Here is a 27,680-nt window from a genome sequence, read left to right as displayed (position 1 = left end):
GGATTTATAGAGTAATTTATCTCTTAATATTATGTACATTACACTGTGAAGTCATGGTGCATTATTACAGGTGGTGGACGAAGCATTCAGAACTTTTACTTGAATAAAAGAAGTAATATTACAGTGTAAAAATACTTTGTTACAAGTAAAAGTCCAGCATTCAAAATCTTAAAAGTACAAAAGTATTAGCATCAAAATATATTTAAAGTACCAAAAGTAAAAGCACTCATGTAAAATGGCCCATTTTAGAATCATATATATTATATTATTAAATTGTAATTACTAATACAATTATGTTTGTCATGTTTTTCATGTTACAGCTGGTAAAGGAGGAGCTCATTTAAATTGCTCTATATACTGCTGGGTGGTTTAACCTTTAAGAATATATGATTTTTTTATTTTTTTTAATTTCATTTATTTATTTACTTATTTATTGCTGTTGTTGCTGTTATGCTATTTATGTTGTTGTTGGTATGTGATTTTTTTTTTTCCCTTTCATGTGTATGTTGCTTCATGTGTACGTTTAGGTTGTTGTTGATGGTGTTGTTGTGTTTTTTTGTTTTTTTTGTTTTGTTTTGTTTTCTTCTCAAGTGTACATATGAATACACAGACACGTGGTGACTTTAAAAAATAAAGTATAAAATAAAAAAAAATTAAAAAAAGAATATATGATAATATATATATTTTTTAAAAAGTAATTAGTAACTAAATCTTTAAAATAAATGTAGTAGAGTAAAAGGTGTAATATTTACCTCTGAAATGTAGTTGCATGAAATTAAAGTACTCAATTAAAGTACAAGTACCTTAAAAATGTACTTATTACATTACTTGAGTAAATGCACAAGGTCTTTACAGTATGTTTGGCTGCATCTATGAACATGTAGCTACAGATTCCAGTCTTTAACACAGGGTGGCGCCACAGCACCATCACAAGCTGCTACCATTGTCAGCTAAAGTTTGGCATGATGAGTTTGGAGGTTTTGTGTTGAGGGGAAGAAGCCTGGTGAGATTCATGGGAGTCTGTCTCGAATTCAGTTCAACCTTTTAGCCTAAATTCAGTTAATCATTTTAGTGGTGCTTAAATCTTTTACTGTGCAATCAGAATGGGCTGCATCCTACTTATGTTGAGGGGATTTACTCAGAAAATAATGAAGGGTATCATATTAAGGGAAACTTTGTAAATGTTTGTAAGTTATTTTTGAGAAATTTGGCTCAACTATGTGAGTAAATTAAAATGACTAATAGTTTAAAACATATCCAGAACTTTACAAAAAGTTGCTGCACATTGTTAAATATCCTCTTGATCATGAACAAACTATCATCTCAGTGTGTGAGTGTGTGATGTTGAAGTGGGTGTGTTAGCAGCAGAGTTGCTTTTGTTGCCGTGTGAAAGAGAAGCTGCTGCTGATGGGGAGGGGTGGGGGCGCCGTTGCCATGGTGACAGATTAAGGCAAAGATATTTCAGATAGCTCTATTTAGCACTTCTGCTGCAGTGGCTGCAAACTGTCCTGAGGGAGGGAGCGTTTCACGTTGTGCTGTCGACACTACGAGTTTTTTTTTTTTTGTTTTTTTTTTTTAAAGGAATTAGGACATTTGAATAACCTGTCACTTTTGGTTGTTGGACATATTTTGAAATCAGTCATACATCAGAGCTAACTCTTTTGTGAGACGAGCAGGGAGGCTGGGAGGAGGAGGAGGAGGAGGAGGAGGAGGAGGAAAAGAAGGAGGAGGAGGAGGGGGGCTGACGGCAGATGCCTTTGCAGCAGAGGACCAGGGAGGATGTTAGTGTGTGTGTGTGGTGTTGCGGGACAAAATGCGGATAGGACTGTGCTTCAACTGTGTGGATGTAGCTGTTAGAGGAGTCTGTGAGTGAAAACGCCGACAGTCTGAACCGCAGTGCCGAGAGGAGATGCTCAACTAGTTAAAATAAGATGGATGGGACGATGAGGATGGTGCACTTCAGCAACACTTCTTCACTTGTGAAGAAAATGTAGCTGCTGCCAGTCTCTGCCTGATTGAAACATCTGGGATATTCTGTTGAGATTTATCACCCACAGTCTTTGTAGCCATGGAGAGTGGAGTTTTTCTGCCCTGTCTGGATCAGTTCATGCTGAGCCCACTTGTCACTTGGGTAAGTAATGCAGAAGGCTCTCTGATTTCCTGCCAGACACTGTGATGTCAGCCTGTCATCCTGTATACTGTCCTCTATATAGGTGAAGACATTCGTGCCACATGATGGAGGCATGCACTTGGACTTCTCTGAATTACTGGATGGAGTCTTTCTGAATGACATAATGACACAAATGTAAGTCACCTCATGCTGCAGCTTTCTCACAGCTTGTCTTTCATTTGTCACATTTCTAATCTAGGCTGTGAGCACTGTCCTGATGGATGTTCAGATTAGTGGCCTGTTTTTCGAAGATGTTGTCTGTCATGCTTGATTCAGCATCTGATAATGACGATTATTATTAACTTGAGTGCATCATTCGAATACTAGAAATCATCCTAATTAAGCCCACATCTTTTTTTAATAATTAGATATCTTCACCCCTCATCTATAGCAGCGACTGATACAGTATCAAGCGTCTGCTAATACACAAGCTCTAACAGTACTGGCTTTGTCCCCCTGCAGCAATAAAGAGGATCTTTGTAGTCTGCAGCGGTCTTTAAATGCAACTTCCTCATTGCTTACAGGTTAGGGTTTCTTAAGAAATGTTAGAATTAGCATGAAAGTTAGAGACACTGAGAGGAAAAAGACTGCAAATGGCCCAAGACATGAGGGCCATCATAGATACTGTCAGGATGCTACTTACGAGATTATGATTTGGGTGCCTTATGTTCTGAGGGAATTACCCTCACCCTTGACAATTACTAACTGATGGTCCTCTGGCAGTTTGCAATGTGAGCTGACAGGTGGCGAGACGCTGTCTTTAGTCTTCACGTTGGGATGAAATGACACTTACAACACTGACAGTAGAACTGAAATTGAAGAGTTGCAAAGAAAGGGTAAAAAAAACTGATGACCCAATGCACTTGTGGATAACGCTGTCTAGCCACCCCAAGTCTACAGTATCCATTCATCCCACTTATCCCCCAGGGTCACAATAACCAGCTCTAAATGCAAAACAATGCTGCGCCGAGGGGAGGGGAAGAGGCGGGATAATCTCCTGGATTGGGAGACCCTCTGGGATTAGGGCCTTGTTGCTGGTGTTTAGTGGCACTGGGACACAGATGGGATTGAGGGGGGAGGCAGGGAAACAGGACAAACAGCACAGAGATGGAGAGCAGCATCTCTGTCCCTCGGTCATCCAATCTGTCTGAATCTTTTTCCCAGTTCTAAAACAAATTGGAGCAATGTGCTTCAAATTTCAGTCCATTACTTTGCTAGCAACTGAGGGCATTGGTTGGAATGTTTCAATATTGAGGGGACACATATGAAACGGGGGCTTTGGGGTCCTTCAACAGAATATTTTGAGCACCAAACACTTGATTTCTTGCATTCTGGTGAATTTTTATGCACCAGACTACTTTTTCTGCATTCATTTATGGTGTAAATGTCTAATTATGTCAAAGTGAAAGTCCTCTGCCAGTTTGACGTTTATACTGGGGAGGACAAGTGCACATGTTCTATGGCGGATGTGACCCCTGCATCCCCCTGAAATCTGTACCTAGCAACTTTTCCTGGGTAGCAAATTGAAGTCTGACCTATATAACTGCATAAAGCTTCCTGAATGATAGCATTTCAGCTGTAATGTATGACAGCTCAGCCCCAGACTACATTAGGCCCGAGCCAACAGCTCCCAAGAATCCAGCTAAAGGGTTTCCTTTGGGTGGAAAGTCCAATGCCACCCCCTTTGGCTCGAAAACAGTGTGGTTTGTTGGCTGAAAAGAATGACGTCACACAGGCTAAAGTTAGGAATGAATAGAGACCTCATACATGTTTTCACGGCGATGCCTGAGCCAAGACTTTACCAGCTTGTAGCTTCCTCTCACTCCATTCCACTGACAACCATTTCTTTGAGCGTGAATAGCAGAAATGTCAAGTAAAATGCCTTTATGTTGCACCCCGTCTGCAGAAATCCCTCGGCTACACCTCAGGGTGCAAACAAAGTGAGCAGGGATCCAAGTCAGAGGATCCAGAACCTGAACTTCCTTGTTCAGCAAATCAAGACGTATTATCTGGTGAGTTTTGGATGTTCCCTCCCCTTGTTTTGCAGCCATATAATATGTTATATAATGTATCCATGCTGCAGGCTATTAAGCTTTCCATCTCTCCCTACATGGGATTATCATATCTAAACATTTGACTTTTTCAATTCTGCCTCAGTTTTGCATCATCCATCACGCACACTCCATCCCACACATGCGCAAAGCCAGATAGTTGGTCGCACTTGTGTCCCAGCAGATCAACTAGTTCTTAAGATGCATGCCCTAAATATCAGCCAAGCACACACATCTGTGTAATCAGCACAGCAGCAAGTTTAGAGCCACAGTAAAGCTGCAGTCAGAGCCACAAACAGACAGAGCTTTAGAGTGACACATAAAGTCACGGGATTCATTGGCAAACACCACTGATGCTGAATCTTGGATTTGCTGTCTGTGTCAGAGTAATTAAGTACAATATGAGTTAAGCTTTCTTCTGTTAAGAGCACAAGAAAAGTAATTTCACTGAGAACAGGACATGTTCTTGAGATTAGCCCTGCAAAGGAATGATGGGGTTGTATATATATATTGGTACAGCAGGTTAATGGTATATCTAAAATCATCATATCTCATCACTGTTTATACTGTAGTTAGTCTTGGTAAACTCAGAGTCTGATTACTTCTTACCCACTCTAATCACTCTCAACCCAGCTCTCCATCCAAGGACCTAACAGGCAGGAAAAACATCAGCATTCATTTATGCCTGAGACAGACTGCAGCTTTTTATGTATTCCTCTGCTCATTAAAATAACCCCTGAACAAGTGCAATGCAGTAAAAGTAGATGTAGGGCAGCTCTTGCATCTTTGAACTGCTGTTGTGAAAACCACATCTATGCTGGTCTAATTTGGGTTGTTTTTATGTTGTAAGGTTAGCTGAAGGACTTAACTTCTCCACTGCTTGAAAAATAAGACAGAAAAGTCTCTAGAGTGATGCTAGCAGCTCTGCAAGGCCGGGCACAGCAGTGTGTTGAGCTAAATGCTACCATTTACATGCTCACAATCTCAATGCTAACATGCTAAATTTTAATATTTACTATTTATTGTGAACATGGTAAATATTATACTTTATTTTTATTATACATCTAGCACTGAACACATCAGCTAAAGACCCAGACACACCAAACAAGCATTAAAGAACTAGTAGCAATGTAGGCTTAATGTTGCATCACATCACATCGCCGTGGCCAAAAAGATGCACATGAACACACCACAAAGACTACAGGCAACGGCTAACTAGCATGTATGTTCCAGGACTGATAGGAAATAACTCTCCACAGGAGCCATTAATGGTAGTCTGTTTTTGACATGTGTCATGTGAGCGGCTGTGGCTCAGAGGTAGAGCGGGTTGTCCACCAATTGGAAGATCAGCGGTTCAGTCCTCCAGCCTACATGTCGAAGCATCCTTGAGCAAGATACTGAACCCCAAATTGCTCCTGATGGTTGTTCCATTGGTGTGTTAAAAACTGAGTAGCAGGCGGCACCTTGTATGGTAGCCTCGGCCACCAGTGTGTGAATGTGTGTGTGAACAGCTGAATGTGACTCATAGTGTAAAAAGCGCTTTGAGTGGTCGGATGACTAGAAAGGTGCTATACAAGTGCAGGTCATTCAAAAAGGAAAACCGACAGGACAGATTCAATGCCAACGGTGAAGGACACCAACAGAAGCCCACCAAAGGCCTGACATTGACTGACAGTCATTCATCACCTTGGTGTGTCAGGTCCCTAAGACTGATTGGACTTTTGTTAGTTTTGCAGGTCGATGGTGGTGCTACATGAGAAGTCAGGGGATCACCAAGGTGGTTACAATTCATTCTGAGGGGGACGTGATTGTCTATTAAATTCCATAGTAATCCATCCAGCAATTGAGATACTTCAGTCAAACCCCCAAATGTCAACAGTTTGAAGGCACAAGAGGAAATGTCAGGGACCACCAAAATCATTAGGATACATCGTCTGGGAACCATGAATGTTTGTACTAGATTTCATGGCAATTATCCAGTTGTTGTAAAGGCATTTTACTAAGAAACAAAAAAGGCAGTTTAGTGGTGGCACTAGAGGAGAAGTCAGGGACCACCAAAGTCAGCATGATTCATCCTCTGGAGGCGACGAATGCACGAAATTGTACAACATTTTTTGACTTGGTTTCTAGTGACATTTAGGAAAAACTGGTATGTCTTACACAGTTATCAGGATGAACGAATAGATAGACAGTAAGATGCACTTTTTGATCTAGTGCAGGGTCCTGTATTCTTATTATATTTCTATTTTCATCCTCTTCACTGTCCTCAAAACAAGCTTCTGCATCAAAGTTTTCTACTAACACTTAAAACTTTGAGACTTGCTCTCAGTTTTACACTCCGTAATCACACTGAGCGAGGAAAGGAGAGAAGGATGTGAGATTCATGGCCACTCAGTTGAACTTTCCTTAAAGGGTCACGGTGGCAGTCAGTGGAAAATGTGATTGTTGGTGCAGGGTGGACTAGATTACATCAAGGACTAAATGTCAGTTGTAGCTTTCCTTGCATATGGGAATTAGTAATAGTTTCCTGAACTTTACAGGGTGGAGATTAGGAGCTATCAACAATTACTGCACACGCACCAGCACACATCCTGTACACACACACATGACTGCAAGCTACTTATAGCCTGATACAAGGCTGTACCAAACACTTTTGGTGGATCTCACCCCTGCACCAGGGAAACTGGCTCTGTCATCTACCCATTCAGGGTGCTCTTCCATTTGTTGGCTGTGTTTCTATACATGTGTTGAAGCAGCTGCTATGCGCTGTACATACATACGTCCCTGTCCATTCAAGCACTTTGGCTAGACCGCAAGAAGTGTCCTTGTTTCAGTTTGGTCTAAAATGTTCCTATCTGCCTTTTTCGTCCACCCCATTTCCCTCGTTCCTCTCCGTTTCTCTCCTTTTCTTTTGCAGGATAATCTGAGACAGTTAATCATGATTCCTTTGCCAAACGTGTTGCTGCTTGGCAGGACTCCTTACTGTGGTATGCTCTTTTATTCCTCGTCTCTCCTCTCTATTGGAGCTGCTAAGTCAGTATGTGGTTGGAAGCCTGATTAGTCTGTTTGCTGACACTCAATAAGCACTGCACTTATTTCCATTAAAGGAATACTTCACCCACAAAATGATCATTTCCTGTTACGTTGCATGCGTTTTTAAAGTTTTGTTTTTCTTGTGTGCCTCCACAATGAACGAAGAATCCAAAAACAGGGAAAACCTTGATGAATTTAAGCAAATGGAAGCAGTGTATAACAACAGCAAAATTATATTAGAACATCTGTGTAAAGTCTCACACAGCTTTTGAAGAGGCACATCTAGGCAAATGCATGCGTTCAAACTCTGCCCAATGAAATGCATGAGTAGAGTTCAAGCACACATGTTTTCCCACGAGTGCTACTTATATGCAGACGTGTTTAAAAAGTAAGGTTTTAGTGAAAATACATGTTTTTGGGAAGTACTGAGCATAGGACTGGATAAATAAGACTTGGATTATACTGCATTAATTGTGTGAGAGTTTGTAAATGGATGTTTTAATATAGTTTTGTTGTCGTTAAATGCGGCCCCCATTTACTTCAATACATCAGGAATTTTCTCTGTTTTTTGGATTCTTCGTTCACCATGGAGGCATGCGAGAAAAACGTAGCTTTCTTCCTAAATTCAAGGTAAAACAGGGAGAATAATTTATATAGAATGATCATTTTGTTGGTAGAGTATCCTTTAATTTACCTGAGATGTGGACATGCATAATATAGACGTAGTGTCACTGCAAAACTGGTCAAATTGAAAGCTCTAAGAGAAAATGTCATTTAAGAAAATGATATATCCATCATTTAAAAAAAATATATATTACAACAGGTATGTTGATGAAACTAAAGTCAGCTAATAGCGATCATGTAATTGTTAATTGCATAAAGGAAAAGGCAACAATGAAATAATCTTTGTTTCTAATTAGTGAACAATGAAAGCCAGGTAGCATTTTCCCCCAAACAGGCTTTCCAACACTGAAAGCAGTCAGCGTAAACTGGAAATGGTTACAGTATTTCCAAACGGACAGGCTGCTTTAGCTCTTTCTGATACAGGTTTAATTCAATTGCACTCTATCAGTCTGATAACCTCACTGCCTTGTGATGGTAAGGCTTTGGCAAGAAGTGACCCAAATTCACCAGCCAGCGCTCTATTCAACTTAAATCCATGCCAGCAGCCCTCAATACTTCAATCTGATAAGTTCTATTTCAGATAATGAACTTTTTTTTCCCCACGCAGAACAAAGTCTGGAGGAGATGAAGACGCTTTTGCTGCTGTTGTTGGGCTGTGCAGTGCAGGTAAATGCCGACATGATGATTTTATTTGCAGAAAACCTCAAACAAAGTGACTGCGTGAGCTGTGAAGAGCTAAGTATGTTTCTGTTTTTGTTTTCAGTGTGAGAAAAAAGAGGAGTATATTGAGAGGATCCAGACGCTTGACTTTGACACAAAAGCTGCCATAGCTGCACATATTCAGGAGGTATCTGACTTCATATTACATGAGCTTTGCAATGCCACAGCTTTGTTGTACAGGAAGTCAGTTTGTATACATTAGTCATGCTTAATAAAGAATACTGTATACAGTAGGTTTCACAGCCAGCAGAAATCACACAGCATGTTTGTCTTGTTAGCTAAATATACTATGAGAGGAACAGTTTATATGAAATTCTTGGAAGTAATAAGGATTTATTGAGAAGAAAAATAAGTAACTGTTTATGTCACTGTGGAGCTGCGACCCTGACTGTCCTGTCCCATGTTAACCAGTTGACCCACAGTCAGGAGAATGTTCTGGATCTGCAGTGGTTGGAATCCAGCGAGATGCACCCGGATGAGCTGGAGGCCGTAGCGAGGAACATGGCCACGCACCTCCGAAATGTGCTGGACCAGAGGGACACCCATCTAGAGGTATATTGATTTTATTTCATCATTTTTTCAGATTGTTTAAGAGAAATGGGCACAATTCATCTGAACATGTGTATGAATCTAAAAAATACTGTGTACATGAAGTCGTATTTTGGGTATAAAGTGTGCAGGATAAGATGTTAAAATTCTCTGTGGGTAGTGAAACTGTTAAATTAATTAAGTTTTAACAGTTCTACTCTGAGTGCTCACATTTTAGGAGGTGAAGTGATGCTAAAGCTAATCTGTAACCTGCCCTTTTTGCAGACAATAGCAGAGCTAATGCAAGAAAAGGAAGGTGTGGTGAGCCTGCTGAATAGCCCCTCTAGCCCGCAGTCCGGCAGCTACTCTCCCAGCATGCAGCGGCAGACGGGGGCTCAACAACACCTGGCAGTGGAGCTGGCTGACTCTAAGGCCAAAATTAGACGACTTAGACAAGAACTGTGAGTACCAGATAGTTAATTCTATTTAAAACTAATATTAGGGGAATTTAAAAAGATTAAAAAAAAAACTTGCATGAAATCAAACATAGACACTGGTAGGAGTTGTCCATCCCCACAATAAGTGCTTGTTGAGTTTGATATAGTCTCTTGTTTCAGTTCAGGATGGTTGTTAGAGTTAGCCTGTGCTCTGGGGAGCTGCCAATAGAGAGTGAATGAGAAACTGAGAGATACTACAGGATAAGAGATGCCCCTGGGAGGGTGGCCCACATTACTGCCCGCTTGGCAAGTTTCATGGCTGCACACCACCACTGACCCACATTGGCTCTGCAATTCAGCGGATACTGCACACACACACACACACACACACACACATGGACACAGACACACACAAAACCTGATCCGATCAAGATCTCAGTCCCATCGCTGCTCTCTATCCCATCTTCTCAGCTGTATTGTCCTCTCTTGTTGGGATGCTCAGATTCACACACTGCTGCCTCTGAGCAAACACAATATCACTTAAAGCATCATGGATGGCCCTGGCCTTAGACAGTTCTCTCACGTGCATATCTGAACATGCATCTGTTTGGGAACAATATATGGGAGACTAAACAAATCGGGGTATAAGGAGCTTTATATTGAAATCAATTATATGTAGGTTTGTGCAGTAGAAGTTTGTAGTTTAAGTTTTATAACACCAGTAATGATCCTACTTGTTTTGCATTTGCCACTCAGCATTTTAAATTTGTTCCCTCATAAAAGTGATTGAAATTAATATTTGTTTGGATCATTTTCAGTATTATAATATATCAAAATATTGCAGAAAAGTAGTGCACATTAACCAGCCCACCTGCTTGTCTCTCTGCACTTCACATCCGACCCGCCAGAGAGGAGAAGAGTGAGCAGATGCTGGACTGCAGACATGAGCTGGAGAACATGGAGGCAGAGCTCAAGAGGATCCAGCAGGAGGTTTGAATTCAGAAAAGACAAAGTATAAACTGCGGCTCCTTCTGATGGTGACACACAGTAACCTCCTGACCGCTCTGCAGATTACGCAGATTATTGCACACCACATTTTACTGCAGAGCAGTGCTTAATGACAGCAATTTAAACCTCTGAACTCTGACTCAGAGATACAACCAGAGCTTATATGGATTTGTCTGAACAGGAGATCTTCATTTGTATTCTCTGTTTAATCCTTGTGGCTGTACAAGTTAGCATGGTTAAAGTGTGTCCAACATCCAAACAGTTGTTGCATATTAAAGCAGCATTTATTGATTATTCGACCACTTTGGGGCAGCGGAACAAGCTAACACAACATCGACACATTATCACATTATAAAGTTGGTCTGTCGAACATTGCTAGCAAATAGCTGCCTGTTTATACATCCAGCAAACAGAGCAACATTAGCATTCATTTGGAGTCGTGTTTCCATCCACATGATGAATGTAAATCCAATATTTACTCTCCTTTTAGTTCTGTTTTTTTTCTTCACCAACCCCTCAGGGAAATATCTGACTTTTTTAGCTGCTAAATGCTCCACCAACTAGTTGCTTACTTTGTTTGTACTCAGTTTGTAGTACAGAACAGTAAAGTAGCAGACCATAGAAAAAAAATGAGCTGAAAGACATGCAATGTGAAGGGAATACTAAAGGGTAGGGTAAGAAGGGTGTGTTTCTAACTCTAACTAACAACAGCCTGTGCACCATACGTCACATAGCCTACCCCACAAAGTAAAGAACAAGAGAACAAGAAAAACATAGGAAAAAACCTTTGTACACAATAAAGTCTATTTACAAGATTATTTATAACAAATGCTGATCTTATGAATGGACACTTGGGCCTTGCAGCTTTTATAAATCATTCCGAATGTTCAACATTGTACTCTTATACTCTTATGCCATGTATTATAAACTGGTCTTTTGAGATCTCCAAAGCCATTAATCATTAATCAATGCAGCTTTAAATACAAATAACGAAACAAACTGACAATGACAGGAAACCGTCATATGCCGATTGAGAAAGATTGATGCAGAGTGCCATTAAGTGTTTGCTAGAAATCATGCCTGTGCCTGAACCTTCACCAGAACTCCCAGCTGCTTGTGGACGCCCGTGCAGCCCGCACCTACCGTGATGAGCTGGACGCCCTGAGAGAGAGAGCCATAAAGGCAGACAAGCTGGAGAGTGAGGTGGGACGCTACAGGGAGCAACTGCACAAGATGGAGTTCTACAAGGCCAAAGTGGAGGTTAGAGCAGTCTCATAAATGCTTTACCAGGAATATTAAGACATGAATTCTGATTATATATGCTTGGAACTTACTAAATTACTAAATCCTTTGATACATTTTTTGTATGTGTGTGTTTTTCAGGAGGTAAAGGAGGATAACAGGGTGCTACAGGAGACCAAAGAGGTGTTGGAGGATCAGTTGGCGGGTTGGAGGGCACGTTCAGATAAAATCCACCAGCTGGAGAAGCACAGTCTGCTGCTGAAGGCCCGGGTCCACGACATGGAACAGGTCAGACATCTGCACACAAGGAGATCAGTAGCAGCATAAAAGGAAAAACACTGATGCATAAGTCCTCTTGAAGATTTAATGATCATCCAGTCCTTTCTGCGGCTGGACAGAATCTGTCCTCATACCTCTGCTGATACTTTGTGTCTCCACTCCAGGAGAGGGAGGCAGATCGGAGGCGCATCGAGGATCTGCAGGAGGAGAACCTGGCTCTGTGTTTGGCTCAGAGGAGGAGCATGGAGGAGTCCCAGCATCTGGGCTGGGAGTTAGAGCAGCTGTCCAAGACCACTGAGAACTCTCAAGGTAAGAGCTGGTGATATAATAAGATGAAGTAATGAGAGAACTAATGGATGGGATTGTTTGGAATGGTGAGGGTAAGTAAAGAAATGGATACATAAATTATGTTATGTTATATTGTGAAATATCTTGTTGAAGAACCTCTTTAAGGGCATCAAATACCTCTCTCCAATATAAACCTAACTTGGGACATTGCCATAATATACAGGTGTGATTGGCAGTGCATGTTCCACAGTTTCTCCAACATGAGCTGGACAACTAGTCTTATATTCTGTCTCAAGTCCCCACAGTCTTCAATTAATTGCCCCTATATGTTTGTGTGAAGGTCAGCAGACTCTGAGTGAGGAGGTGAGTGAGAGGACCCGCAGTCGGATGCTGAAGCTGGAGAAGGAGAACCAAAGTCTCTTAAGGACCATAGAGGAATTCAGAGCCGCCTCTATAACCAACAGTGCGCAGCCCAAACATGGCCGCCACCTTCAGTATGATCATGTCTGCCAGGTGGTGTGTAGCACCAACAACTGTACCTCATCAACAGGTGAACCCATGAGGTTGCAAACCTCCTGCTCAAATATACAAAACCGCACTAATGTATTCCCACTCAACACAGTAACACAGCAGCTGCTGAATGGAAATTCAAACTGCCATCAGCCACTCCACGCAGAGGAGATGGAGGGAGTCCAGAGTGAGATCCTCCTCACAGATAATCCAGACCTTCATATTCAGGAGAAAGGACAGCTAGAGGACGGAGACAGTGGAGATCATTTCAAAGAACTGATGTCTGATCTGGAAGTCTTAGAGAACAATCACAATAGGCTCCATTGTTTTGTTGGATCACATGATCGCTCCTCTGGCTCAAAGAGCAGCAGTCCCAGCCACGACAGCATCTTCACAGGTCTGCCAACACGTTCCTCCTATGCCAGCAAACACACACAGCGGCTGGAGGCCAAGTGCAGGGCCCTAGACACAGTTAATCAGCATCTACAGACTTCCCTTGATAACACTGGTAGGTTCTGTGGATCAATTCAACATTAAAGAGAGAGATGCAATCATGCAATTACTAATTTGTTCATTTCTCCTACCCACCCTCCATCTCTCTAGACCGTAAAGTTCAGCGCCTAGAGGCAGAAGTTCAGGAGCTGGAGGCAGAGAACCAGAGTTTGCAGGCCACTTTAGAGGAACTTCGGATCTCTGTGCGGCGCCTGGAGCAACTTGAAACAGAGAAGCAAAGCCTGGAGCAAGAAACCACAGTCCTGGAGAGGGAGAAGAGGCAGCTAGAGAAAGAGAATCGACGACTCCGCCAACAGGTAGGTAGGCTTGCTTTCTAAAGGCAAGGTGCCAGGTGCTAACCTATGGTAGGATAATGTTTGGAAGACTTATAGTGCTCTTGTATAAAATAGCTACTGTTCTACCATCCTCTTTCTCAGGCTGAAATCCAGGAAGCCAACTTAGACAGCAGCAATGTGTGTATGGCCAGCCTGGAAAGGGAGATGCGTTTTCTTGTAAAGGAGGTGGAGGGGTTGAGGGAGACTGCTGAGAGGGTCAAAGGCCTGGAGAGAGACAACAGAGAACTGACCAAGCAAGCCGCTATCGACCAGAGGACCCTGGCCACCCTCAGAGAGGTGAGGGGGGGAAGTCTGTGCTGTCTGTTTTTTCTCTTTTTTTGTGCTGACTGATTAAATATCTGCCCTGACCTAACCTGATGTGTCACTGATAATGCTGTGCTAATGTTTTTTACAGCAGCAGTGCCCATGTGTTTCACAGAGGTTCACAGGGGAATTTACCTTTAGCAAGATTTTATCTGCATACCTCACGTGTAATAGCATCCACAACTCATCAAATACGAGCATTTGATTTGAAAAATTAGATAAAAGCAAGTAAAAATACTGCAAAATGTATGTTTATTGTTGTGTCACAGTGGCGGCAACTTAGCCAGGTGTCAAGAAACCATCTCTTGTGAAGGTAATTTTATGTCCTTATATGGGAGCTGTCACACGTGCAAAGTTCTGCTGATTTCTTCTTAACCACAGCTGCAGTTTAACAAATAGTCAAAAAAAGATTATGAACATTTGGTTCTGTGGATTATAGGTTTGGTTTTGGTTAAAACTTACATTGCTTACATTCTTTCAACCACCAGGGGCCGTACTCACAAACATTCTGAGAATACTCTCAGAGACCTCCTTACTTAGGCTAAACATTTTTAGTAAGAAGTCCAAGCTTAGGAGTGATTTAGGAAAGTTCTCAGAGCAAATCTGACCAAGGAAGGGACAGAAACTTTTACCGTAGTGAGGAGGTGTGGTTGACCCTATTGCTAGTTATGACACATTCTTTTAACAGATGCGATTGGTTGTCACAGATTTGTGAGCCTCCAATGTGTGGACACCCCATTTTCAACCACACATATTATCCCTGCATAATCTCATCTGTAGCATTTAATTTACTCACTGTCATTCAGCGTTTGGAGAATATTTCTCTGACCTCTTTGTGTTTCCATTTTCTCCTGTGATTAAAAAACTCTTAAGCCTCTTAAAAGTCCTCCCTACTCCTGACAGTTTTTCACCTTAGGAGCTCTTTTAAGGTCTAAGATGCTCTGTGAATTACTTTACAAGGACCTAGTCTTAACCTTAAGGGTAATTAAAACTTTAAGGGGAAAGAAAACGTTACAATCATTAGAATTTTCTTTTCTTCTTCATTAGATTTTCGTCACTAGGAGCAACTCTTTGTACTAGGTACCTTTGTGAATACAGCCCCAGAACTCCAAAGATTTATTTTTTCCCAAACAGATTAATTCAATGAGCTCTGGATGTTTTCATTCCAAAACTGTCAATAAATGTCTTTGTGTTTTTTTTTTGTCTACTCCACATCTACTTTCCATCTTTAGGAGCTGGTGAGCGAGAAGCTGAAGACCCAGCAGAGAGACAATGAGCTGGAGAGGCTGGCCCATGAGTTGGAAATGAAGGTCCTGAACCAGGAGAGTGCACAGCATGCTGAACAGGAGTCACCAGACAGCAGGTGCTTACATACTGCTTGGAGTTCCCGACATTTTAAGTGAATATGGTAAGAAATAAGGAGTATTATAATGCCAGAGTTGGTACAAAATTCTGTATTTCCTCTATGCAGCAGGTTCAAGATGCTTGAGTCAGAATTGGAGTCGTCTCTGAAAAAATCTCTTCAGATTAAAGAGGACAAGATGGCAGCTTTGGAGGCTCGTCTGCAGGAATCCTCCAACCTGAACCAGCAACTGCGCCAAGAGCTCAAGACTGTAAGTCATGTCATAAAATTCACCTTAACAGCTCATTTATACTCCCTTTACATATGAAAATAGATTTGGTTCCCAAGTGGTCAAGCAGTGGTTCCCAAGTTCCCAACTGGTCCAGCCATGGGGTCCAGAGTTCTCCTTAGTCATTAGTACAAGGTCCACACAGCTTAATACACTCTTTCGATCTTCCAATTGGAGGACGACCCGCTGTGGCTCATCCGCTGTGAGCTACAGCTGCCTCAAAAAGACTCAAAATGACCACAAAGAGACACAAAACCACAAAAAGATGCACAACGACTACAAAGAGATGCAAAACAACAACGAAAATTAGGCGAAAACACCACAAAGTCTGTGTGTCTTGCTCCTGTGCAGAAGAGTTGGTTGGGCCTTTTTGCATGTCTGTGCAGGGGCCCTGTTGTCTCATAATCTGCCCATGCCTGTTAGTGTCCAATTTGAGAAAAACCTCTTCAAAAAATTCATTGTATATTGCACATTGCTACAGGGGGGAAGTTTTATCAGAAGTGTTTGACCCCACAGGTAAAACTGAGCTATGAGGCCCTGCAGCAGAGGCAAGAGGAAGAGTGGACAGCATCGAGTTCCACCCCTCCAAGAGAGACTGGCAAGGCAATGAGCGAATGGCTGCGTGAAAGCCAGGAGGCCACCAAAGAACTGCTGAAGCTCAAGGACCGTCTCATCGAAGTGGAGAGGAATGTAAGTGGTTGGTCCTCATTAAAGTAAATGACCTATATAGTGACCCATTTATAAAATGGTAAAATTAGCTCTTAAACTCACTCGCACTTGCTTTTGGTGTTAATTAATGTTAATAATAGACCAACAGTGTGCTGCGGGGCATGAAGTTAACACAACCTCCTGGTTCTAATGTCATATTTTACAATAATCTTCTCTTGTCCTCCTCAGAATGCGACACTGGAGGCAGAGCGCCAGGCTACACAGGCCCAGCTGAAGCAGCTGGAGAGTCAGTCTGACAGTCAGCAGGCTCAGATCCTCGCCCTGCAGAGGCAGGCTGCCTCACTGCAGGAGAACAACACAGCCCTGCAGACGCACAACGCTAACCTGCAGGTGCCACTTTAACACACACTATTCTCTGTGGTACACTTACTGTAACAGCCCCTGTCCACACATACTTATATTCAAGCCTCTGCATCAATACACACTGATATGCAACATTAACTCCTAATCAACTGGGCCCCTTTTCTTCTTCAGGTGGAAAAATCTACTCTGAACTCACAGAGTGCCTCCCTCATGGCCCAGAATGCTCAGTTACAGCAGCAGCATTTGGGGACAGAAAGCGAGCGGGATGGTGCCATACGGGAACGCGAAGAGATGCGTGGTGTTCATGAGCAGCTGTTACGAGATCATGAGCGGCTGGCGGCTCTGCATGAGCGGCAAGCCATGGAGTATGAGGCCCTGATGGGCAAGCAAGGCTGTTTGAAAAACGCCCATCGCACACTGGAGCTGGAGCATCGCACACTGCAAGACAGGTGGGGGAAAAAGAGACACAGCCACGACCTAGGAACTATCATTGAATTGTCTATGCAGTACGAGATCCCTGTATGTTCATGTGTGTGGTGGGTGTGTCTTTAGGTACAATAACCTGTTGCAGCAGCGGACTAAGTTAGAAGACCTGGAGAAAGCCCTGAAGGAGGAGCAAATGAGGATGGCTCTGGAGAAAGAACAGCACAGGACCACTGCTGCTGAGTGTTGCAGGCTCCGTGATGAGAAGGACTGGTGAGGAGGCACAAGGAGCATATACACACTAATGCACACCTAGACTAATGCATGATTGCTGGCTCACACAAGGGGATAAACATCACTGTGTATCTCTTCTTTAAGGCTAAACCAGACATACCGTCAGCTTCTTAACGATAACGAGTTGCTGACGGCGGATCACAAACAGCTCAAGAGCCAGCTGAATGAGGCCAAGCTGGAGCACACCTGGCTGGAGGCTGACTTCTCCAAGCTCAAGAAGGAGTTTCAGCAACTGGATATCACCTCCACAAAGCTCACCAACCAGTGTGAGGTACTGACATGCAGCAGTGTTAATGCTTATTAAATAATACACATTTACCTTGTAGTTAACTATTAACCTGAGCACAAACACTATTTAGAGTCAGGGCTGCATTCACTCAATACGCTGGTGTTCTGTATAGTGCTTTTTTTATTTTAAGGATTTCACAGTAGTGTGTGTTTCACATGTCAACATATGACTGCTTGTCAATGTGATGTGTAGCTGCTGAGCCAGTTGAAGGGCAACCTGGAGGAAGAGAATCGCCACCTGCTCAGCCAGATCGAGACCCTGATGCTGCAGAACCGAACCCTGCTGGAGCAGACTATGGAGAGCAAGGATCTGTTTCACGTTGAAGAGCGACAGTATATGTAAGCTAACATGGCCAAAACCGTGACAAGATAACATAGCATTAAAAAGGGTCTTGTGTTGATTTACACCATGTTACACTAATTTGTTAATGAGCTTACACACTACTGAGAAACAGCACAAAAGGTACCAAAGTACAATAGACGTCAGGCCCTCAATTATAACAGATGACCTATCTATCTGCCTGTCTCTGCTCAGTGACAAACTTAATGATTTGAGGAGGCAGAAGGAGAAGCTGGAGGAAAAGATAATGGACCAGTACAAGTTTTATGAGCCATCGCCTCCTCGCAGGTAAGATGCCTATAATATTGATGGCTATGATTTCTTTTTACTATAACTGTGGTGAAATGACTGTCTGGGCTTTCTGTTCTCACATTCAGCACTTGTTATATTTTGGTCACTATGAGGTACTTGGCTAATTGACAAGAATCTCAAGTTATGTCATTTAAGTTCACACATTACAGTTCATATCTACAGTAATTTGATTGGTCAAGAAATATTTTTAGTGTAGTCAATGATACAGTGAGCTCCATCGGTCTTTGAAAAGCTGTTGTTGTTGTCTTACTCACGTTAGCTTATTTTTGTGCTTCCACACCGACAACAGCCATTGCCAGAGCCATTATGTCAGTGCCTTGAAAGAAATTCCTCGAATTTGGCACAAACGTTCACTGGACTCAAGAATTATTTGATGAGATTTTGGTGGTCAAAGGTCACTGTGACCTTACAAAACACGTTCTTGGCCATAACTCAAGAATTTAGATGCTAATTATGACAAAATTTCACACATGTCTAACAGGATAAAATGATAAAGGGGTGGCATTTTATACCCAAAGGGTCAAAGGTCAGCTGTGACATCATAACTTTATGCAAAAATACTTTTAGGCCATTGCTCAACATGATAACTCAGGAACAGAAGGCGAGACATTTGGTCAGATACTGAATTAGTGACACTAATTTTGGGTGATTATAAAAATCTCTGCTGCGGCTGCTGAGTTGAAGATGTGTGTGAATCATCCATGTTTTAGAATATGGGGCTTCTCTACAGCATCCATATCTGATGAATCTTCAACTGTCATGGCTGCATATAAGTCTGGACAGACATGAAAATAAACTTTAACTTGACTAGTTGGCAGACGCATACAACCGCGAGGCAGTAATTATAGTTTTAACTCTGTTTTTGGTCTCCACCAACTTCCTTAGGGAAATAAATCTTTAACTGCTAAGTGCTCCACTATGTTCACCAGCTTGTTATTAAGTTGCCTGTCTGTTGTGTGGTAGTGGGCAAGTAGACTACTGTGGGTTTATCAGAGCTTTTCACTTTAAAAAAACTGCAGCCCAAAATGTTGCTATAAGGGCTGTGAAGTAAACCAAAACAATTAGCTGCAAGATGCTAAAATGCTCCGTAAAGTTAAGAAGAACTGCAACATTTTTAAGATAAGAATACTGATAACAGCAGATTTGAGTATGCATTGTTTAATCTGAATATGAGACAAAAATTAATATTCATAGCTAGTCCAGTTCCAGATCCAATCTCTTCTTGTATATCTGCCCTTCCACAGACGTGGAAACTGGATTACTCTGAAACTGAAGAAGTTGATTAAATCCAATAGCCGTGAGCATGGACTCAACCGCCCTCCTACACCTACACACTCAGGTGTCGCAGAGCCGCACCTCCCCTGTCTCGACAACAGCTCTTTCATCAGCTCAGATGGCTCCGGAGGCTCAGCCTCAGCAGGTGATGCCATCTCACCCCGACGAAACAGCAGTGAGTATGGCTTTCTTGAATTCACCACATCATCTCCCACTGACTTGGCGGAACCAGTGTCTTTAAAGTGCCAAAGTCCCTCCATCACCGCTTCAACCATAGACCTGGAAGTAAGATCATCATCAGAGGCAGGGCACAAAGATCATTCAGGAGTCTGTACATGTCAAGTTCAGCTCACAGCCAAGAGACAGAGGGGTTCATCTGCACATGAAGCGGTATCTGTAGGACGAACATCCTCCCAGGCTTTGATAAAACTTCCCCCTCCACCTCAGCATTTTTCAAGGAAGTGTGAAAACTTAAATAAATGGATTTTAAAGTAAAACAGTGTAATAAATACTCAAGTAATGCATGTATTGCAGTGTGTTTAAAAAATAAGCATCTTTGTGTGTGTCTCATGTCCCAAGGATCATTCATGATGATGCATGATGTGTGTGAACTTTCCTCAACAAACCTCAATATGTCTTCCCTGTTGTCTTACTTGTTTCTTAATGTGTTTCTTCACTCCTGCCTTCCTCCTTCCCCGTATCTCCCCCTTCTGTCTCTCTCCTCCCTTACACCCCTCCCTCTGCTTGCATCCATCCCTTTGTCTGCCTCCCATGTGGCTGCACTTTGCTGTTAAAAAGCCACCAAAATGTTTCCCCGTATGAGGAACAGGCTGAAGGACAGAGACAAAGTCAAGTCCCTCTTCCGTCGTTCCATGTGTAAGAAAGATTGTGGTCCGGTGTCTACCCTCATCTTGACTGTCGCCTTTTATTCACTGCTAACTTGATAATACTAAGTGTATCTGTGCTTTATTTTGTTTCTACTGCACGCCATAACACCAAAGTAACCTTAGTCTAAGTAGGATTCATCATTGTCAGCCAGGGTGCTACACAACAGGTGTAAAATCAGCAGTCATATGTTAGTAACGTGTCCATGCCAACCTTATTTCACCGCATTAACTTCACTAAGTTAGAAACTATATGACATACTTCAACCCGGGTGGCACTTTTGAGCAGAGTGGCTATATTTGAAGACAATCTGGGGTATTTTTTCAGAGGTCAAAGAAATGCTGCATTGCAGGAGGGCACTGACGCTGCATGAGCTCAGCACTACCAGGAGGCAGCTGTACTGTAGGGATTAACTGTATCAAACCACAAACAAGCCATCCCCGTCTCCATGTTTTCCACACCATAGAACAAAAATACCTCCTAATCTCCAAGGCCAGTTCACCTGTCTATCCCCCTCCCTCATTCACTCCCCACTTCTTCCACTCCTTGGTCCAACAATGCAGCCCTGAGCAGCTTGGCGTACCCCTCGGCCCTGTTGGAGGAGGAGCGGTGGGCAGGCAGCTCAGAGCGGCTGGAAGGGTCAGAGGCAGACGTGGAGGAGGACGGGAAGAACGCATTGTCCTCATCCCTCACCACATCCATCTTGTCCATCCTCCACCTTAATTTTCCCACCACTCAACCATCCGGCCACGTCACAATCCCAACCACAGACACCACCGACACTGTTCCAGATGTTTCTGAAGTCTGGGTGACAGGTAGAGGCATTCACGAGCTGCTGATTTGTTTCATGTCATCTTCATTAGTTAGATTCTGAAGTAAAGTGTGTAGGAGAGTAGAGCAAAGACGCCGCTCCTGTGTGCTTTTCTTGTTTTAAGCATAGAAATTAAAGTGTTGGAAAGTGTCAGTCGCTCGTAACCGTTAAGTGATTTCTCATTCTATGCCCCACAGACAAGGATTCAAGTGACAGTGCTGTGCCATCTGGATTTGAGGACAACGACGAGCAAAACCACGGTAAAGCCCCGTGGATACTCGTTTAGAGGATTCAGCAAGCATACAGATGTATTACCAGCTCGGGAATTAGAGCAAATCCATCAAATTGCAATCATGACCTTGTTTCATATTAATCTCTGTGCTGACGACAGAGGCCAACAACTGTTAGAGAAAGACTTGAGTTTGCTGTCCTCTGGTGGTCATTAAATATACAATCATATATACATATTTTCCCTCATAGAGCTGTTTATCAATCTAGATTGATTTGGTGTGAGTTGCAGAGTGTTGGACTGTGTGTTTACTGCTACTAAGTCACCTAGAACCACCGAGCTAATTAACATTACAGCTCAGCTGAAGTGGACGCCATTAATGTTTACATTTCACACTGTCACAATCGGGAGCCTCTTGCCCATGAGTAGATGCACGCTTCCTTCTGCGCAGTGATACACTCAAGTGTAGTAGTAGTTTGGTAGAAAGAAAATAGTTCCTGCATGAAACTGCTCACAACAAGGTCTGTGGATTATCTTGACTGACCAGGTCATGATTCCTGAAATTTGAAATTTATTTTTTGGCACTTTGATCACCACAAGCCGAGTGCCATCTAGTTTCATTATATTTAAGAGAAGGCAGACATCTCTGCAGCCGATATCTCCAACACTATCTTGATACAGCCAATGTGTTTTTGTGATTAAGAGAAAATTTGTGTATATATTCTATTGTTACCCCATAATAAAACCTTTATAATCTCTTTCCAGGGCTGAATGGCGTCCCGAGTCGAGCCCATAGTGAGAGCAGCGGAGAGTTCAGCCTGAGCCTGGAAAATGAGCCATGGTCAAATGGCAGCAGCCCTGTCCAGCAGCCTCCATCACGCCGCTGCTCCGCCTCCTCCTTCCAGCCCCCCAGTGATACCTCCACCCCCCAACACACACAGAAGCAGCAGCAGCAGCACAAGGAGAAAGCCTCGACTATGCCCGTCACCAACAGCCAGAATTCAGATATCCAGTCTACACCAAAACATAAAACTCCTGGGCTCTCCCAGGACTTCTGGCTCACAAGGGGTACAAAGAGCATCCGGAGGGTGTCAAGAGGGAAAGTGATGCGTCGCTCGTCAGATTCAGCAAGCTCAGTCAAAATTGACCCAGGGCTCAATGGGATGAATTCAAAAATGACCTCTGGCCAAGCTGAAACTACCCAAGCCTTAGCTTGTTCACCTATCACAGTGCTGTACGTTCAGGGTAAGTCATCCTCAATGTCTGGCTGTCTCAACTGCTTCTCCACCCCTCTGGGGAAAGAGGGGCGACTCAAAGAGCCCAGGTCACCCAAAAGTCTCCCCCGAGCCAGCAGCGTCATTTCCACAGCAGAGGGATCATCCCGACGCTCCAGTGTAAATAGTGACTGCAGGGTTACAGTCAAGACCGACCTGCTCTCTGCCCAGGTTACAGAGGGGAGCAACAATCAGGAGGAAGTAGCGAGTCAACCTAAACCAGAGACCAATAACAGTGAGCCTGAGCCCATTCCTCCTGTCAAACCTCCCAGAGACCCAACAATTGTTGTTCCAACAGACGACCCCAAATCCCCTGTACAGGAGTCACTCTTTGGCTCCTCATTCACGTTCAACTCCGTCTTCTCAAACACGATCTTCAGTGATTCTGTGGTCACGACCACGACCAGCCTGGATGCTCTTGACAACAACCAGACCTTCCTCTGTCTGGATCCATCTCGGGTGCAGAACTGTCCACTTGAGAGCCAGGAGGCCGCTCCTAACACACCACAAACACTGATCAATGTGGAGAATGGGCAGAGTCAAAATGCAGAACATGCAGCCGGGCTGGAGGAGAGGGACAAGCAGCTCGCAATCGCATGAAAACAGCTGTCACATCATGTCATATCATGTCATTCAAATAAACAGGAAGCTGCAAAGCCACTTTTCATCACATTAACTGAAGCACACAATTTAAGTCACTGTAATTTAGTGTGATCGCATTTAATTCCTCTGACTACCTGAGTATACAGTCATATGTAAAGGTGTAAATGAAAATATGTTTATTTGGTTGTGATGTTTTGTCTTTTTATATTGCTTTAGTAAAAGTACTAGCTCTTATTATGCTCTTATATTAATATACCTGAGTAGTAGCTCAACAGATTGACAGTTTTATCTTTCTTTTTTTGCACAAATTCTGTTAAGTGAATGACATTTTGGTAGATGTTCTCTTTTGCTTATTTAAAATTAGATTGTGACTCGAGCCTTTACTTTACCACACTGACAATCCTGTTAAGTTTTTTTGTGTTTGCCAAACATGTTATTGATTTCTGCTGTTTCTATTTATGTCCTGCCACTCAGACAGAACTTTTAAATTATTATATGTCGACTGCTGTGTCTGTTGTTAAATTTGAGCCCAATGTTCATGTGTGAGAAGCTGTACATCTTGTAAAATAGGACGTGTACCTGAATGCTATTTTCCCTTAAATAAAAGCCCCTCTATGTAAACGGTGTATCTGTGTTGTCATTGTTTTATAACGGTGCAGGAGCGCTCGTGCCCGCCCACTGTCCTTATTGGATGTCAGATCGGTCACATGACGCAATGCGGAAGAGGACCATTTTCAGCCGAAAAACAAAACATTCGTGGGTGGTGTGGAGTTATTCAATCTGGTCTGACGTTACTCAGCTCTGCTGGAGTGCTTTCGTAAACTGTGCCGCATAGCTCGACAGCTTTACCCGGGGTTTGGCACGATGCTGAACGCCGCCGCCGCGGAGAGGAACAAGGAGCCCATCCTGGCGGTGCTCCGGGAGTGCGTGAACACCGGGAGACCCCTGCAGGCTTTAGAGATCTCCTCCGGTACCGGACAGCATGTCATACACTTCGCTCAGGCCCTGCGGAATATTACCTGGCAGCCCTCAGAGTATGACCGCCAGTCTCTAGTCAGGTAAACACAGGCTGTGTGAATCAGTTATTAACACTTTACATAACAGGTGTAGCTTATAACCAGCTTATAAACTCGGGTATTTACGGTACTGATTGATTCCTGCGTAGCAAACTTGAGGCAAAGCGTTGGCCACTTAACTCAGGCATTACGGTAGTTCATTTACTGATGCAGGACTGTTTTGTTGGAGGGTGCTTGCATTAACAATAATGTCTATTGTTCCCATTCTCAGTATCGAAGCGTACAGAGCCCACTACCAGCCGTACAATGTGAGGCCTGCCATCCACCTGGATGCTTCTCTACCCCATCAGTACTGGGGAGGCATCCAGCCAGAGAGCCTCGATCTGGTAGTCAACATCAACATGATCCACATTTCTCCAATGGCTTGCACAGAGGTAGGGCTGCTGATCTTATAGATGCATATGCACACAGTGTTGTGAATGGTCTAATCTAACCCAAGGATCCCACCCAAAACTGGATTACCAACTGGCAAAGCAGGCAGGGCCCCTGAAGGCCCCACGTTAAATGTGTGGCAGTTGCAGTAATTACACAAATTGCACATTAGTTTGGTACTGTATGCACCACCAAAGCACACTATAAACTGAAATGTCAAAGGCCTCATCAGCATGTTGAGGCCCTGCATCACATAGGGGCCTCTAGCTAAAATCAAGTTGTAAGGCTTTTATCATTTGGGTTGATATTGTGCTTGCTTACTCACCTCATATTTCTTGAATCAAAGCAACACAAACTAATTACTAATAATGGGTCCTCAGTTAATTTTTGCTGTGGGTCTCCTTGGGTGGGTTAATCCAGCCCTGATCCTACCAAATATAGTTTAGGTAAACCCTGATGCTAGAAGATAGATGGGGCTTTTAAAATGTATTACTTAAAGGAACAGTGTGTACAATTTAGGGGGATTTAGTGGCATCTAGTAGATTGCAACCAGCCGGAATCTCACAGCTTAAACTCCTTCTGTGATAATTGTTCAGGAGGTTTTTAGTGGGAGCCAAAGTATTCGTCGAGGTCTCTTCCTCTCCAAAACAAACAGGCACGGTGATTAAAACTGGTAAAAACACTGAGTAAAATACAAATCAGTGTTTCTCCAATTCCCCTATTGAACTACAGTGGCCAAAACAAAAACATGAATGGCACAACTGCATGAGATGGGCCGCTAGCCTAGCACCTACTAGTGAGTGCTCAGCTTTTGTCTCTGGTAACTTAATATACAGTCACTCAGGAGGTTTTTACTGGGACCTGAATTAAACAAACCCAGTGATTTAAACAGGTAAAAACACAGAATAAAGCAGTTTCAACTTTTAAAAAATCAGTGTTCTTCCAATGCTCTCATGCGGAGGGGCTGCTAATTACACTGGCCGATGTCAACACACAAACAGGTCTATCTAGAGCCAGTGTTTGGTTTGTCTGTACCGTAGAAACATGACAGAGAACATGTTGATCTCTGTAGATGAGGACCTGCTCCTTATGTGACTATAAACAGGTCATACTAAGGTAAGTAAAACATGAAGATTCTTATTTTTAGGTGAAAAGAAAGCATACTTATTATAATATATTAGATTTCTGCCCATATATCCCCCAAATCCCACACACTGTACCTTTAAAGCAACATTATGTAACCTGAACAGGAACCACTGTGGCCACAAGTGGCAGTTACAGGTTAATGGTTAATCCTAAAATATAATCTTAACAGTGGCATAAACACAGACCAGGCAAAAGACACAAAAGATATTCAGTAATGTAAGTTACACATACTTAAGTCAGCTAACATAAGCCACTGTATGCTACTGGTCAAACCAGACCAAGTGAGGCTGTGGCAGCAAAACCTTTGTGTGTGTTGAACGGAGTGAGAGTGTGTTTTATTGCTTATAAATGAAAATTTTCATTGGTCTCATTGCTTTCAAAAATACATAGCCTGACTAGTTTTGTACAGCAATCTATCGGCAGGTCCTGCTGTTCAGTTTCCATTAAGCAGAAATATTGCACTGTGTGCCCCTGAGCATGTCTATATAGTGTGACCCCTCTGACCTCAGATAATAACTGTAAGCAATTCCCTTATACATGTTCTGCCTCAGGTCTTTCAGTCTTTAAAAGAGGGCTGGTGTATTTAGCCCTCCTGCTACTCAACCCCTACCACATATGATGTAATCACCATTTTTTTCCCTAGGGGTTATTCAAAGGGGCTGGAGCAGTGCTGAAGCCGCAAGGTCTTCTATTGACATATGGGGTGAGTACAAAAGCCATGTTGTCACAAACATGCACTGACCACATTCATGACGTGTTATTATCAGATGTAAACAGAGAAGCGTGCCAATAAATGCTACATAACACATTTTGTTGTTGCCCTCAGCCCTACGCAGTGAATGGTCAGATCACCCCTCAAAGTAATATTGACTTTGACTACAGCCTACGGCAGAGGTAAAGTGCTCTGTGTTTTATCAGTCTTTTTTAATGCTTCGTGCAAGTTTATTCTGTTATAAAGAGACTTGGAAGGAATTGAGAGATCACAGTATTTTCTTGTCAAAAAAAAGAAGACAGTAGCATCTATTTGCCTCGTGAAGTTTCAGGTGTTTTTGTCATACATAACCATAAATAATGCAAAGGTGACAGTGAGATATATAAAGGCTGTATTTTTTAATCTTACAGGAACCCAGAGTGGGGACTCAGGGATATCTCCCTCCTCAATTCTATAGCACAAAGAAATGGTTTATTCTTGGAGAAAATAGTAAGTGAACATTTAAATATCCAACACCATTTTTATCTTTGAAATGCAGCAAAGATGAGAATGTTACCTGCGTTATGAGAGTACTGTCTCACTAATGTATGATTTTTAATGTTTTCTTTGCTAGGTGGACATGCCTGCAAACAACAAGTGTCTTCTGTTCAGGAAGGAGAGCCTGGTGTGAAGTATCCCGTCGTTCCCTCTCTGGGTGCACACCAGTGTTGGAACGTGATACTCAAAACGCCTTAACTTACACTTGAAGCTCGGATACATTGCCAAATTTTCCAGAACTGTTAATGAATCATTTCTCCGTATTAATCAGAACTGAAATACTGTAATCTGTGATACACTATATTCTTCTGTATTGCACACTTGAGTAAAAAGGCTCACAGCTATGTTGTCTTTGTACTATATTTACCTTGATACAGCCACCTACTCTGTTTCTTCATT

General features: G+C 42.7%; 2 protein-coding genes across 3 annotated transcripts; both read left to right on the top strand.

Annotated features, from left to right (window-relative positions):
- The first annotated feature begins 1,761 nt into the window (after positions 1 to 1,761).
- Positions 1,762 to 24,054, top strand: LOC126390178 (girdin-like). Of its 2 annotated transcripts, XM_050044346.1 has the most exons (29): positions 1,762 to 2,131; positions 2,214 to 2,305; positions 4,077 to 4,182; positions 7,139 to 7,208; positions 8,486 to 8,544; positions 8,642 to 8,725; positions 9,010 to 9,150; positions 9,412 to 9,587; positions 10,472 to 10,553; positions 11,673 to 11,831; positions 11,955 to 12,101; positions 12,257 to 12,401; positions 12,721 to 13,398; positions 13,494 to 13,699; positions 13,820 to 14,014; positions 15,274 to 15,404; positions 15,513 to 15,654; positions 16,189 to 16,362; positions 16,570 to 16,731; positions 16,876 to 17,153; positions 17,257 to 17,400; positions 17,506 to 17,692; positions 17,903 to 18,048; positions 18,245 to 18,337; positions 19,606 to 19,811; positions 20,435 to 20,512; positions 21,085 to 21,336; positions 21,530 to 21,592; positions 22,327 to 24,054. In XM_050044346.1, exons 1-29 carry the CDS (start codon positions 2,069 to 2,071, stop codon positions 23,433 to 23,435), a joined length of 5,568 nt encoding a protein of 1,855 aa, XP_049900303.1. In that variant the 5' UTR covers positions 1,762 to 2,068; the 3' UTR covers positions 23,436 to 24,054. The 2 variants fall into 2 exon arrangements, with proteins under 2 accessions (XP_049900303.1, XP_049900304.1); XM_050044347.1 differs by lacking the exons at positions 20,435 to 20,512; positions 21,085 to 21,336.
- A 94-nt stretch (positions 24,055 to 24,148) lies between these two features.
- On the top strand, positions 24,149 to 27,625 carry mettl26 (methyltransferase like 26). The gene is made up of 6 exons (XM_050044374.1): positions 24,149 to 24,496; positions 24,726 to 24,888; positions 26,676 to 26,735; positions 26,859 to 26,926; positions 27,155 to 27,233; positions 27,358 to 27,625. The coding sequence occupies exons 1-6, from the start codon at positions 24,303 to 24,305 to the stop codon at positions 27,412 to 27,414; spliced, it is 621 nt and encodes a 206-aa protein (XP_049900331.1). The 5' UTR covers positions 24,149 to 24,302; the 3' UTR covers positions 27,415 to 27,625.
- Positions 27,626 to 27,680: the final 55 nt, after the last annotated feature.

Source organism: Epinephelus moara, chromosome 5 (genome assembly GCF_006386435.1).
Source record: "Epinephelus moara isolate mb chromosome 5, YSFRI_EMoa_1.0, whole genome shotgun sequence".
In the NCBI taxonomy this organism is placed as follows: Eukaryota; Metazoa; Chordata; class Actinopteri; order Perciformes; family Serranidae; genus Epinephelus; species Epinephelus moara.
This window is presented reverse-complemented; position numbering and strand designations above follow the sequence as displayed.